This window comes from Cataglyphis hispanica, chromosome 2 (assembly GCF_021464435.1).
Source record: "Cataglyphis hispanica isolate Lineage 1 chromosome 2, ULB_Chis1_1.0, whole genome shotgun sequence".
Lineage (NCBI taxonomy): Eukaryota > Metazoa > Arthropoda > Insecta > Hymenoptera > Formicidae > Cataglyphis > Cataglyphis hispanica.
The window spans coordinates 5,196,053-5,210,587 of NC_065955.1; the positions used below are offsets into that span (position 1 = coordinate 5,196,053).

The 14,535-nt window shown below is 29.9% G+C and overlaps 3 protein-coding genes across 3 annotated transcripts; 1 reads left to right on the forward strand and 2 right to left on the reverse strand.

Moving 5' to 3' along the window:
- Positions 1 to 89: 89 nt before the first annotated feature.
- LOC126858857 (lysozyme-like) lies at positions 90 to 4,949 on the reverse strand. Its single transcript, XM_050609483.1, has 4 exons — positions 4,697 to 4,949; positions 1,406 to 1,600; positions 667 to 740; positions 90 to 566 (listed from the first exon to the last, which is right to left on the reverse strand). Exons 1-4 carry the CDS (start codon positions 4,764 to 4,766, stop codon positions 429 to 431), a joined length of 477 nt encoding a protein of 158 aa, XP_050465440.1. The 5' UTR covers positions 4,767 to 4,949; the 3' UTR covers positions 90 to 428.
- A 2,973-nt stretch (positions 4,950 to 7,922) lies between these two features.
- On the reverse strand, positions 7,923 to 9,808 carry LOC126858856 (elongation factor 1-beta'). The gene is made up of 3 exons (XM_050609482.1): positions 9,627 to 9,808; positions 8,223 to 8,641; positions 7,923 to 8,138 (listed from the first exon to the last, which is right to left on the reverse strand). The coding sequence occupies exons 1-3, from the start codon at positions 9,704 to 9,706 to the stop codon at positions 7,984 to 7,986; spliced, it is 654 nt and encodes a 217-aa protein (XP_050465439.1). The 5' UTR covers positions 9,707 to 9,808; the 3' UTR covers positions 7,923 to 7,983.
- A 400-nt stretch (positions 9,809 to 10,208) lies between these two features.
- LOC126858853 (NADH-ubiquinone oxidoreductase 75 kDa subunit, mitochondrial) lies at positions 10,209 to 14,433 on the forward strand. Its single transcript, XM_050609477.1, has 12 exons — positions 10,209 to 10,370; positions 10,628 to 10,795; positions 11,247 to 11,354; positions 11,436 to 11,801; positions 12,099 to 12,320; positions 12,410 to 12,545; positions 12,628 to 12,980; positions 13,064 to 13,249; positions 13,326 to 13,515; positions 13,711 to 13,886; positions 13,967 to 14,101; positions 14,177 to 14,433. The coding sequence occupies exons 2-12, from the start codon at positions 10,637 to 10,639 to the stop codon at positions 14,327 to 14,329; spliced, it is 2,184 nt and encodes a 727-aa protein (XP_050465434.1). The 5' UTR covers positions 10,209 to 10,370; positions 10,628 to 10,636; the 3' UTR covers positions 14,330 to 14,433.
- Positions 14,434 to 14,535: the final 102 nt, after the last annotated feature.

The window sequence follows — 14,535 nt, forward strand, 5'->3', positions numbered from 1 at the left end:
ATGTAAAATACATATATTTACAAAAAACAGAATTATTAGCATATCTGTTTATACAAATAAACATACATGTCAAATGATAATACATGTCATAATTTTATATAAATGTATTTGCGTTTTATATATGTTTTATAGTTTTATGTAGAATTATACATTTCTGTCATTATACATCAAATCTTAATAGATTTTAATTATGTGTCGGACATTCTTGTATTGTGATAAAAATTAACGATTCCAAAAAGTTGAGATAAAAATACATCTGTTATTGAATATATTCATGTATATTTTACATATATTATATATATTATATATACATATATTACATAGATATATATATTATATATATATGTAATAATATTTATATAAACATATATAAATATAATGATAATTAATGGATTGTTGTGAAGTTCCAATACGATATGCATATATTATTAGCGCCCGTAAGTTTGTATACATAATTTGTATTTATTTTCATATTTACTGTCTAATGAACCGGTACAGCCGTATCCGCCCAATCGATGAATACGTAGATAATCATCGCAATCGATCATTCCGTTTCCAGTGCAGTCCTAATTAATAAATGCGTAAGATGTTATATCAATGTTATACATCAGATAATATTGAGTATTATTTGTATTCAAAATCTCGATATAATAAATGTGATTTTACCTGACCGAATTTGGCCATGTAGCCTTGTATCGTACGAGCAGCACAATAAGGATCGTTGACACATCGGGGATAAGCTAGAGATGAAAACAAGAAATAATTATTACATATTATTATTAAAATTTCTATTTGTGCTTTTATTTAAGTAGAAGTATTTAAATTCTATGTTGCTTTTCCTTCTTTTTTTCTTTTTTTTTAAAAATCAAGAAACTAAAAAAGAGATGAAATACATAGTCATTTAATTGATGTCTGAATTATGTAACTTTGAGAGAAAAACAATATATTTCGTTTTTTTTCAGGTTCTAAGCAAATTAAATGTATATGTTTGATAAGGAAAATTATTTAACTAGAAAAATATTTTTACAAAGGAATATCGCATATTTGTTCGTTCTTACATTTATTTAGCTGATGTTATATGAATTCTGAGAAATCTGCATTTAATACAGCATTATGGTGCATTTTTGAATTATTTATTGACAGCAATATCTTGAAATAATGCGTATAATTTTTATTTTAAATCCTTTTTTTAACTATGCTTTCTATCATTCATCTACGCATTTTTTAAAGTCATTTTCCTTTTCAAAATACAATAATAAATTTGTTTTCTATTTCGATAAAAAAGAGAGATAGAAATAAATAAGAAAGAAAATAAAAAAGAAAATGCAGCTAAAGTATTAGAAAGTTATGGCATTCAAATAGATATTCAAAAGCAGTTTTTTTATGAGAAAAAAATTTAACTCACCACCATCGGTATTGCTCGGCTCATTGTTTAGTGTTGGTTTGCCAGCATCAGACCAATAGCCCCATGTTATAGCGAATGGTCCGCAAACCGAATCATGGCAACCGATAGTGGTGTTACATCCCGAAGTCACTTCGCATATACAGCCTAAGCAGACTTGTGATACGAGTTGTTGACTGGACGAAGCTGGCCCTTGAGCTGGAATAAAAAAAAATAAATAAATAAAAAAAACATGAATGTAATATCCTAGCCTTATCACAATATGTAAAAAATAATGTACGTAAAAGTTTAATCAATGAAAAAAGTTTAGTGAGAAGATTGTCGAATCCATAATTAAAATAACAATAACATAATAATGATAGAATTTTATAATAAGTAATTAAAAATCCGTTAAATTTCTCTATTCTGTAAAAACTTATTATATAAAATAATTATTATAGAATGGACTATTTCTTTGTTAGAATTTTATATGACCAAGATTTAATCGTCTAAATCATTTTTATAAGATAGCACAACTTGGAAGTAATAATAATAACAAAAAACACAAAAAATCATTTGTTACATTTCCATGACATGGGGAAAATTTTAACATTTTCAAGATTGCGACATCTCGCAGTACATACATTTTTGCGTCTTGTATTGTACCTGTATTTGTATATGGGCGTGGTGATTTTGCAGTGTCACGGTTAAAAATATAACTTAAAACAGTCTATGAATTTAAATTGCAACTCGTTCACTCGCGCGCCACGGCAAGCTACAATGGAAATCTCCTCGATTCAATCTTATATTCAGATCGTATCTCACTTTTGAATTTTTATGATTAAGTCAAGCGGGGAGAGTGGATTGTTCAAAAGAATCTCTTCAAAATTATTGAAAAATGTATTATAATATGTGCGATAATATTGCTCTGCCAATTTCGCATTTTAATAATAAAGTTACATTCTACACCCATATCGCCAAATATTTAAAAATTTTGCACGTTCTAGAATCTATATAATGCAATTCTCATATTTTTAATAAATTTTATCAAATTAACAAAACATGCGAGCAAAAATTGTCCTATTTCAATTCTTTAATTTAATAAATACAATAAGCTAATGCAGAATTTGATTCAATTAATTCATTTTAAGTAATCTTGATTTTGAATTCGCAATCACAAATTCTGTCATCAATACTGTTATGCTAACTTTTTCGTCTTCATAATTGTCTTGGTACGTCTAGATTACTTAAAAAATATACACGTTAGCATTAAACATTTTTAAAGTATATGCACTCTCTCTGAGATTAATGCGTGATTTAAGAATATTACTTTCATTTTATGGCTAATATTATTATTATTTTTCATTTTTAATCGAAATATTCATCATCACAATGATAGTAGATATACAATCACAACATCACCATGCATATCACAATTGCATTTAATGAGGTTATCAAAAGCGATTTATAAAAAAATACAACAGACCTAAAAAAACAATTATCTCATTAAGATAAAGACAAATATGGTTCATCATTATCTTAATTATAATTTCATCACAAATAGGCCGCATCTAACTGTCAATTTTACATTCATCATCAAAAGAATGCATCATTAAAACATTGTTAAAACAATAATCATAACATTCATTACAATTCGAACGCAATTCACACATCCATAAAACGTATAAACATAATGAGGAGTTCAAACAATAATCATCTTAATCATCATGTTATCAATCATGTTAGTCATTTAATTTTGGTGACAAATATAATCACTAAAAAGAATCGGATTTGTAATAGTATCATGTGATCATATATATTCATAACTTGTAGTATTAATAATATAATAATAAATTAGTAATAAATATTATAGAAAATGTACAATACACACATTCAGAAAGAAAGAAGCAAAGATTAGTCGAGAAATTTCTCATTTTTAACACAAGAGCATGTATTAAAAAAAAATTTCTCGCATATATTATTTACTAAGATATTCTCTAGGAATGGAGAAAATGAATCATAATACTCCTTATAAATTATAGATATCAGAATTAGCACAAGTACATGGGAAGGAAAAGCTCGACCTTGGAGAGATGGAATATAATAGCGTTTTCAAATAAAGCAAGTTTGATTGCTCTGAGTAATTATTGACGTCATAAACACCATCTTAAGTGATTAAGGGAATACACTTATTTATATTAATTAAATTCAAAATTCTTTTCAGTTACATATATATGTTATTCATAGAAAATTGGGTTCAATCGCTCTCATATTAGAGCGATCAAATCTGCTTCATTCGAAAACATTATAAAAAAGCTCTCCCGAGAAAGGCTGATGGTCAAGGACGCGATCATAAAAATATTTTTAAACAACTCCGATATACACGCAGACTATTATTAACGGTACGCAGATATTAAAAATTCCTGGAATTAACGGTAACAGCCTACAAATTTGCAATCAGACCTCTATTTTTCAAACCAATTTAACTCCATGGGGAACATTGCTTCGCACTAAAACTTATATAATTCTAATGAAAAGTATTAGTTAAACATAACATAATAAAACATCGCTATAAGCGTAATATGCAAAATAAAAGGAAATTTATTGTAGAACAAAAAAAATCATTTATATAAATTATAAAAATGGACAACCGCAATTATTATAAAAAAAATCTGTAGATGGTATATGCAAATTTCGAAATGATAGAAATCTATTTTGCAAATTTTTTTCAATTCTTTAATTTTATTTATTCGATAAATTTAAATAACTGTAAAAGAGTTCTATCGAATGCTCGAAGAAATTATATATATATAATCGCACATTTAATCAATAAAAGATTAACTTATATACACTACTATAATTATACGTGAAAATATTTACTTATTTTGCACTGTACAATTTTATTTATAATCAAAAATCTCTTAACCAAATTATTGAATTATTATTTTCGAATCAGATTCAAATTCGACTCGAGTTCTGATCAAACAATTTGAATATCCGATATATCATATTATATTTTTGCTCTATTATTTGAAGATTTAAAAAAAATATCATTTGTATCTCGATTTATATCAACGACTTTGTTCCGTTTTAAATTATTCTTTTAAACCTCAGTTAAACATTATTTTAACTAGTATTTTCTACAAAGTTATGACAATTTGATCACTATTAATAATATTAATAGCAACACTGCTATTCTTTACTTGTTTGCATTAACAATAATTAAATTATATATAATTTCTACAAATTTAAAGAAAATTTACATATGAATGGTTCTCCTACTAAACAGAAAATAAAAAAATATCAATAGCTCACCGTAGATACAAATGCTAAAAAGTGCGATTATTGTTGCAATGATCCACGAAAGTCCCGCGAAAGATGTCATCTCGAAAATATTTTGCTGCCGATCCGCAAGAAACAACTATATTAGCGAACTATGCTCGTCGCGAGATGATGCACGCTTTCGGAGCCGGCCTCGACGATCGCTTTCTTATATACGGTGATAGCAGTCGTATGATGGAGACAAGGATGGAGGATGGAGGTGGAGGTGGAGGCGCAGAAAGAGCGGAGAAAGGAAGAAGGTTTGTTGTCGAAGGACGAGAATTTCGTCGTCACCATCGTATCGAGAGAGAAAAAAAAAACAACAATACAAAAACAAAACTTGAAAGTGGCCAAAAAGAAGAGGACATTAAACAATGTCCTGTCCTTCGGTAAACGGCCGAGCATTATCACATCGATTCATTAAATAAGATTTTTTATTAGCAGCAAATGTATTCCACGAAGAATATTCTTCAAGAATGGCAAGTCAAAAGATTTAGTATGGTTGAGTAAAATAAATTTTTTTTTTTAACTAAGATTAAGTTTAAAATTAATAGCCCAAAAATTAACTAAATTTACGTTAAAAGTTACTTAAACAAAAATTAACTCAGTTGAAGTTAAGTTAAAAAATTATTAATTTATTAAAATTAAAAATTAATTCTCTATCCAACAGCGAATCGATACATCCGGCTAACTTATTGTACGACAAAGAAAATATTCGCATTACGATAAACTATTTTCACACGACTTTAATATTGATGAATTATTGTAATTTGTATAAAAAAAGTTAATAAGTTAATGCATTTAAAAATAACTAGTTTAAGTTAAAAATTACATGTTTAAAAAATTAATTAAATTAAGTTATTAACTTTTCAACTTTTTAACTTAACTTTTAACTGTTTAATTAATTATTACCTAACTTTAAAAATTAAATTTTAGACGTTTTTATAAGTACATATAATCTTTATATAAAATAACTAATTGTAACAATAACTTTTTATATAAATTTATATAGACTTTTTTTCTTCTTTTTTCATCATTTTCATCTTCTTTATCATTTTTCATCATCTTTTATCATCATTTTTCATTTTCTTTATCATTATTTAAATAAAAATGAGAAAAATAATCAATATGCATTTACATATTTGCATAAATCGTAAAAAAATCATAATTAAAGATATTAATTAGTTCACAATATTTTAATTGAAATTTCTGAGAGGTGCAACACATTATTTTAATATTTATTAGTTGTGTATATATTACACATCTCTCTCTCTCTTCCCTCCCCTCTCTCTCTCTCTCTCTCCAATTGTTTTTTATGTATATAGTCATTCTATAAATTATTTATATTCGAAAAGAAGCCAGTAAAAAACATAACTATATTTTTGAATAAATTTTACATTATACCTTTTAAATTTCACGTTATTTCTTTTTTCGCACATGCTGTCTTCTATTCAAAATTTGCAAAGCTCGGAATATTAAAAACCCAAGTTCCCTGCAATTTTTCGCGATCCTCAACGTCTAGCAGCATAAATGTCAGCGCCAGTGCGCTTGTCGATACATATGAGAGAAATCTGCAACAGAAAAAAGAAAACTGAAAGATAAAAAATAAAATACCGAGACTTAATCTCGCATTTCGTGATGAGAAAGAGACAGACCTTGAAACGTTCTGGATAATCCTGCATTCTTGTGATCCCTAATGTCCCTTCTAAACATAAACGTATCGAAGCACGTTTCTCGCTGCTTTAAAACTTGCAACAGAAACGCGAGAACCGCGATAACCGGATCTCCAGGTTCAATGTCAATGCCCTAAACGCGCGCCACGTTTGCCCTCGTCTACGGACTTATACAATTGATGAATTTTTTCTTGGAAACAAGTTTAGAGATGTTCTGTGCCCTCAGCATATTATACTATATCAGCTGAAATCATTCGTTGAAATTCCCGCAGTGACACACGTTACGAGATCAATGAGCATGGAAACTCCACTCTCCCTGTTAAATATATATAAACAAATATATATATTATATACATACGAAGTATGACTAATTAATTGGTGTATTAGCTTGATGCAGATAAAATCTCTGAATTTCCCCCATTACATCATCATATCGCGCAAGCGATATATATATTGTCGACATGTATATCATAAAAAATCCTCGCTCTACATTATAATGTCTCCAAATTGTTTTCTTGCTACTTATCGTCTTTCTGTTGTACGAAGCTGATAACAAACATCGTATCGAAATGACTTCGTAAACCTTTCAAAATTTTTAAAGCATATTAAAAAGTTGCTGCAAAATTAAAAAAATTTCAACACAAATAAATTTTGAGAGAATTAATTGGAAGTATTATATTACGTGAGATAAAAACTTCACTTAATGTGTTGTATGTGTGTGTGTGTAAATCCACACAATTGTATCTCATTCCTGTTGAATCATTCAATTTATATTTCGCCGAAATTATAATGCATATTTTTATAGCAATTGAATATTATGTATGTGTATGTCTGTATGCGCATATATATATGCGCACACAGATAGATTTTTCTGCACTAATTTTTTTAATATCGACGAATTTGATGTGCTAAGAATATGAAGAAATATATTGTATATTTTTGTCATTATAATATATCGAACATAAATGAATGAAATATAATGCACCATCAGAAATCTTGGTCAAAAATAGACTCTCATTTGATTGATATCTTAATAGAGGCGATAATTTCGATGAGTTTAAAAAAAATTAAGTACGAAAATATACAATTGTGAGATATATATTTAGAATTCAGTATGCTAAAATTAAAGTCGATAACTATTGTGCAATAGTTCCGATGTATCTTCCATACAAAAAATATCTTTGTGTATATAAAATCGTAATATCTTGCTTTATTAATAATTGCAATTAAATTTTACATTAGTATCAATAATGTAAGCTTTTTTAAAGTTATATATTGTATTCTATTTACTTTGGCACACAAATGACATATTTATAAATGGAGTCCCATAAAGTTTGAGTCCTAGTGAGTCCAGATAGAATGTGCATGAAAATATATTAAAGAAAAATAATTTTCCTGTGTGCTGCGTATGTACATTAGTTAAGTCTCTGCCTAATAATATACATAAAATATTAATGTGAATATTTGCAATAAACATTATCATCATTTCTGAAGACAATACTAGGAATATTCTTCGGGTATGTTAAGAGAGTAACAAATTATATGTATATATACAAACAATTAATATTTATTATTCCAATATTAAAAGTAATGAGCTGTTTTCGTTTCTTAGATCTTGTTGAACGAAGCAATGTCTACAGATTGAACTAGATTCTCGAATTCTTGAATCTGTTCGATCAACAAGTCCACCGAAACTTTTTCGTCCTCTATCACGCACATTATTTGTAACTTGTTTATGCCATAGCCCACTGGGACAAGTTTTGCTGTAAAAATATAAAATTTATTTAATAATTTATTCATATAATAAATCTGTACGTTAACAGAGCAATAAAATAAATATAACTTACATGCACCCCAAATGAGGCCGTCCATCTCGATCGATCTTACCGCATTTTCCATTTCTTTCATATCTGTTTCATCTCCCCAGCTCTTCACGTCTAGCACGATACTCGATTTGGCGATAACTGCGGGCTTTTTTGATTTTTTCTCTGCATATGCCTTTAACCTTTCCTCTCTGATTTTTGCGGCTTCCGCATCTTCTTCCTCATCCGAACCGAATAAATCTAGGTCATCATCATCTTCGCTTGCCTTTGCTGTGGACGCACTAGCGATACTAAAGATGGAAGGAGTTTTCTTTTCCCCAGGAAGCGACTTAAGATCATAGGATTTTATATGATTGTACCAACGAAGTACATGAGGATTCGAAGATGTTGGTACTTTTCCCAGTGCTTCGAGTACTGCAACATCGGCTTGAGTTGGTTGCCACCTATTGGGTGTAAATTTTTTTTATACAAAACATTTTATACTTTAAAATTCATCCATGTTACCAACTCGAGTATCATTGTCAAAACTTACATATAATATAATCATCCTCGTATTTATAAAAAAAATAAGGACTAATATATATTGTTCATATATATTGTTATAACATATCAATTAAATTATATTAAATATGCTTGACAAATTTTTTAACTTTATTATCTTTCTTTCTACAAATTATAAGATAAATGAAATATAGATATAAAAGACAAATATATAAAAAAAAATATATAAAATTTAAAAAGACAAAAGAATAAGCAAAATATACTTACAAAGACTCTTTTACGTAAGATCTTCATTAATATTCAAACTAGAAAATATCATTTGCATATAACATGAATAAAATATTTTTTATCTTGCAATATATATTATTTATATAATATATAAAAAAAATGATATACATATGATATATAACCGAGTAACAAATATAAAATATAGCTTGAACTTATATCTGTGAGAAAAATCATCAAAAATCTCTTTCTCTCCCATATGCATATGGAAATGGATATGATTATTATATACACAAGAGTGTAATAGTGAGTACAATAGGTTCATTTAAAGAAAAGACACAAAGCTGTATCTACTTTAAAAAAGATAAAAGATCAAAGAGATGTAAAAATAAGAAGGTGCGTGATTGCGATGCATGCGGTATCTACGTATGTGTGCGTACGCGCCTGTGTGACACATATCCATACGTGATATTGGAAATGCCGCGATTCGTCTCGCGAGATCGGCGAGATCAGCGGCTGTAAATAAGAAGAGTGCGACTGATACTCGCGATCGGAATAAGTTCCCTTTACCGGGACATTACGAGGAAATACCATGTCACACCGGGCGAGAAGAGAGAATCCGCCAATGTGCCGCGATAAGCGAAGCACGTGTACCGGAGACATATCGATGTCACGCATGAAATACGCTAGAAGTAGGCTCACCCGTCGATATAACTGCGATCGGCGAGATAGGTATTGAGGTCCTCGACGCCCTTATCGGTTTTCAGGTCACCGACAGCCATGGCGAGAGCGTATTCTGGACGAGTAAATAGTTGTACCGAGAGTACGACAAGTCAGCGGGGACCCTTTCGTCTGGTCGCCGGAAGAGAGAGCTGCATGCGTCGGGAGCGCGGCGATTCTACTCGACGTGAGCGACGTGACGTTCGTTCCGGTGCGCTTGTGCAGGGCAGGCGACATGGATGCATCCACAGAAAAATAACTAGTGTTAATAAAATTTATGACCAATGGAAGGGTTAATCTAACTCGAATTAATCACTATATTTTACTATGGATTCAAGTATTTTATTGGTAGCGGCTATGCAATGACGTCATTAGTCACTCTCAGAACGATTTAAATCTGCTACATTCGAAAACGCCATTAGGTCGATTTTTTTTCGTCCGCGTATATAATTGACAAAGAAATTAAATTAATATTTACAGAAGTAAGAGAGAAATTTATAAAGATAAGAAATCGCAGATTGAAATTTTTGCCTCTATCTGCAATTCTGCAATTGTAATTAATATAATATCACATTATTTCAGAGGTAAATTCATTGATCGACGAGATGCTATACACAGTGACGCAAAAGTAACAATGCAATTGCATTCTTCCATCGAATTCGCCATTGCTCATTGCTCATCATGAGCTCAGCGCGGATTGTTAGGTGTTTCTGACGTGTAGAGAAGGTATTTAAAAAATGGTTGACATTTTATTCGATTGAGAGGTGTAACTCATGTAATCTCTCGGTGAAAGAATACTCTCAATTATCAGAATATCGTAAAAACGTTCGGTATTGCTTCATGATAACGTTTTATTTCTCGAAACATATGCTCTTATTGCTTATTTATAGTTTTTCAGTTAGGTTAATTCGCCATTGATTTGTACGAAGTACAGTAGTTTGTTATTACATAATAAAGTGTCATTGCAACTGTGGTGTTGATAGTTTGGCGAGATGTTGAGGCTACCGATTGTGCGGGCCACAGGCCTGACAAATGGAAGGTTTTGCGCTGTCAATCTTCATACAACATCCAACAAGTCGCAGCAAGAATTGATTGAACTCTTCATTGATGACAAGCCTGTACAAGTACCTCCGGGAACAACAGTCTTGAAGGTTTATGTTGATACACGTTTCTTTTTATATATTTTTAACTGTCTTTATTTATCTTGCTGTGAGGAACATGTATGATGTCTGAATCTTGCATATATGTATATATGTGTATGTGTGTGTGTGTGTGTATATTATTTCTGACTTCAGAGTGAGATAAAAGATCTTAATTTAATTTAATTTTTGCTTTATATACACTTTTGATTTTTTATTTAATATATTAATATACATAAAAATATTTCATTCCTTACATAAAAAAGTATTCTTGTTTTTTCATGAGAAAATTATATCAAAATTTCTTTTTATTAATTTTATATAAATTATAACTTTCGAGATTACATATAATAAGAAAAGATTTTTATTACAAATATTACAAAATACATTTTGTATTTGTAATAATTTAAAATTAATGGATAATAAAACAAACTAAAATTTATGTATTTTTTTTGTCTTCTAGGCTGCTGCCAAAGTAGGAGTTGAAATACCAAGATTTTGTTATCATGAACGCCTTGCTGTAGCTGGTAATTGCAGAATGTGTCTTGTTGAAATAGAGAAGCAAGTTAAGGTACATAACATAGCATAATAGATAAAAGAATAAGATGTGTCACAATTAATTGATTATGGTTATCTTATTTTTATTTTACAGCCAGTTGCTGCATGTGCTATGCCAGTGATGAAAGGTTGGAAAGTGAAAACTGACTCTGAAAAGACACGAAAAGCTCGCGAGGGTGTTATGGAGTTTTTATTGGTTAATCATCCATTGGATTGTCCAATCTGTGACCAGGGTGGTGAATGTGATTTACAAGATCAAAGCATGGCTTTTGGATCTGATAGGAGTAGATTTGTCGATATTAATTACTCTGGAAAAAGAGCAGTGGAAGACAAGGACCTTGGACCCTTAATCAAAACAGTTATGACACGTTGCATACATTGCACAAGATGCATTCGATTTGCTTCAGAAGTAGCTGGGATTGATGATTTGGGAACTACTGGTCGTGGTAATGATATGCAGGTATGTTTAAGATTTAATTCACATATTTACATAATTATAATATAGAAATACATCAGCTTATATTGCAAACTATATATCTTAAAATAAGAAATAAGAAATAAATTATCTGCATTTATTTTTATCATATTATAAGATTGTATCAAACTTTTTAATTTTTTTAATGTTTTGAGAAATTAAAAAATATACTTTATATATAAATGAATAATTGTTTTATCATGATAATATTTGTTAATATTATGGTAATTATTCCAAGAGATATATTTGTATAACAATTATATAATCACATACATTTTAAAGGTTGGAACATATATTGAAAAGATGTTTTTGTCAGAGTTATCTGGCAATATCATTGATCTTTGTCCTGTGGGTGCATTAACTAGTAAACCATATGCATTTGTTGCTCGTCCATGGGAAACACGTCGCACGGATAGTATTGACGTTCACGATGCTGTTGGTAGCAATATAGTTATCTCTCACAGAACCGGTGAAGTTTTGAGAATATTACCAAGAGTAAATGAGGTAAATATATTTATCATGCTTGCAGCAAATATAAAAAAGTATATAATTTTTTGATATGCTATTAATAATAATTACACTACAATTGATAGGAAGTGAATGAAGAATGGCTTTCGGACAAAGCACGTTTTTCATATGATGGACTCAAAAGACAAAGACTCATTACGCCAATGATAAAGATTAACGGAAAATTACAAGCTGTAGATTGGGAAGATGCGCTTGTTGCTGGTAAAATTGGATTTATTATACATTTATATCCACTAGATTTGTTTTATTAATTTGAACTGAATATGTCTAACATTTTGATTAGCCGCTAGATCCATAGCGAATGTGCCGGCGGATAAATGTGCTGCGATTGCTGGGAAATTGGCAGACGCGGAAGCTCTTATCGCCATGAAAGATTTAGTGAATAAATTAGGTAGTGAAAGTTTAGCGACGGAACAATGTTTCCCAAAGGATGGATCGGGCATCGATCTCAGAAGTAGTTACCTATTAAACAACACTATTGCTGCGATTGAAGATGCAGATGTCGTAATATTGATTGGTACAAACCCAAGATACGAAGCACCATTAGTAAATACGCGTCTCAGGAAAGGCTATTTACATGGCGAACAAACAATTGCCCTTATCGGTTCGGACGTAGATTTAACATACGAACATGAGGTATCAATTTTTATCTATTTTACATTATATTTCTTCTGTAATAGTGTATTCTTATAAAATATAACATTTTTCTTTTTATATAGCATTTGGGAGAATCCTTTGACATAATAACAAAGTTACGTGACGGTTCACATCCATTCTCGGCAACTCTGAAAGAGGCTAAAAAACCACTTGTTATCTTAGGTGCTGATCAGCTAGCTCGAAAAGATGGAGCTAAGATTCTTTATGAAACGCAAGCATTGACGAAGGCTTTAGGAGATAACTCGAAAGTAAATTTTCATTTAATTTTTTTTTTATATAATTTTAGAGAAATTATATTATAATAACTATTTTTGGGGGTTTTAGGCTCCCCAAGATTGGAAGATCTTAAATATACTGCATACAAATGCTTCTCAAGTCGCCGCTTTAGATATCGGTTATGGTTCGACTATAGAAGAAATCAAAGCGCAACAACCGAAAGTTTTGTTCCTTTTAGGTGCTGATGATACAAATATTAAGAAAGAAGATTTTCCAAATACATTTATCATTTATATAGGTATGTATACATATTTGTGTAATTGCTAAAAAAATATTTTAAATTATTTTTATTATATAACTATATCAATTTCATAAAATTTATATTTTTTATATACATTATTTTTATAACTTTATTTACAACTTTATATTTTATTTAATACTGTATATAACAATTTATTTTAAACTAACTATATGATTACTAAATGTTATTTAGGGAGTCATGGTGACACAGGAGCGGCCATTGCAGATGTAATACTAGCTGGAGCAGCATACACTGAAAAAGTCGCAAGTTATGTTAATACAGAAGGACGCTCCCAACAAACGTGCGCAGCACTTACACCGCCTGGTTTAGCACGTCCAGATTGGAAAATTATTCGTGCCCTTTCCGAGGTATAATAAATAAATGCCCGTAGTAAAATAAATAAGTGATCAAGATACATGTGGTAATTATATACTTTGTGATATTATAGATGGCTGGTAATACTTTACCGTATGATAATTTAAATGAAATAAGATTCAGGCTTGAAGAAGTCGCGCCACATTTGGTACGATATGGTAATGTTGAACCAGCTAATTTCTTTACACAAGCTTTAGAAATAGCCAAGGTTTGTATCTTAATTAAATGTGCAACAAGTTTCTTAAGAACAATATTATCTATATACACCATTTATATCATATAGCAACAGTCCGGAGGATCATTTTTACCAGACCCTGTTGATATCAAACAAAAGACGTTGGATCAGTTTTTCATGACTAACGTAATATCACGAGCATCTCTAACTATGGCAAAGTGTGTTCAAGCAGTCATGAAACAACGACAAAGTGCAGCATAATTCAATATTATATTGAATAAAATTCTCATCTAATAGTTATTTGGTAATACTGGCTAGATATTATGACATCTTGTAGCCAATAATAAAGTAATTAAAGAAACAAAGCATTAAAATGTATTTATAAAACTCTGTATATTAAATAACTTTGAAAATGGGAATCTATAAATGTTGATTCTATTGGTCCCATTAATTGTATATTCGTTGTT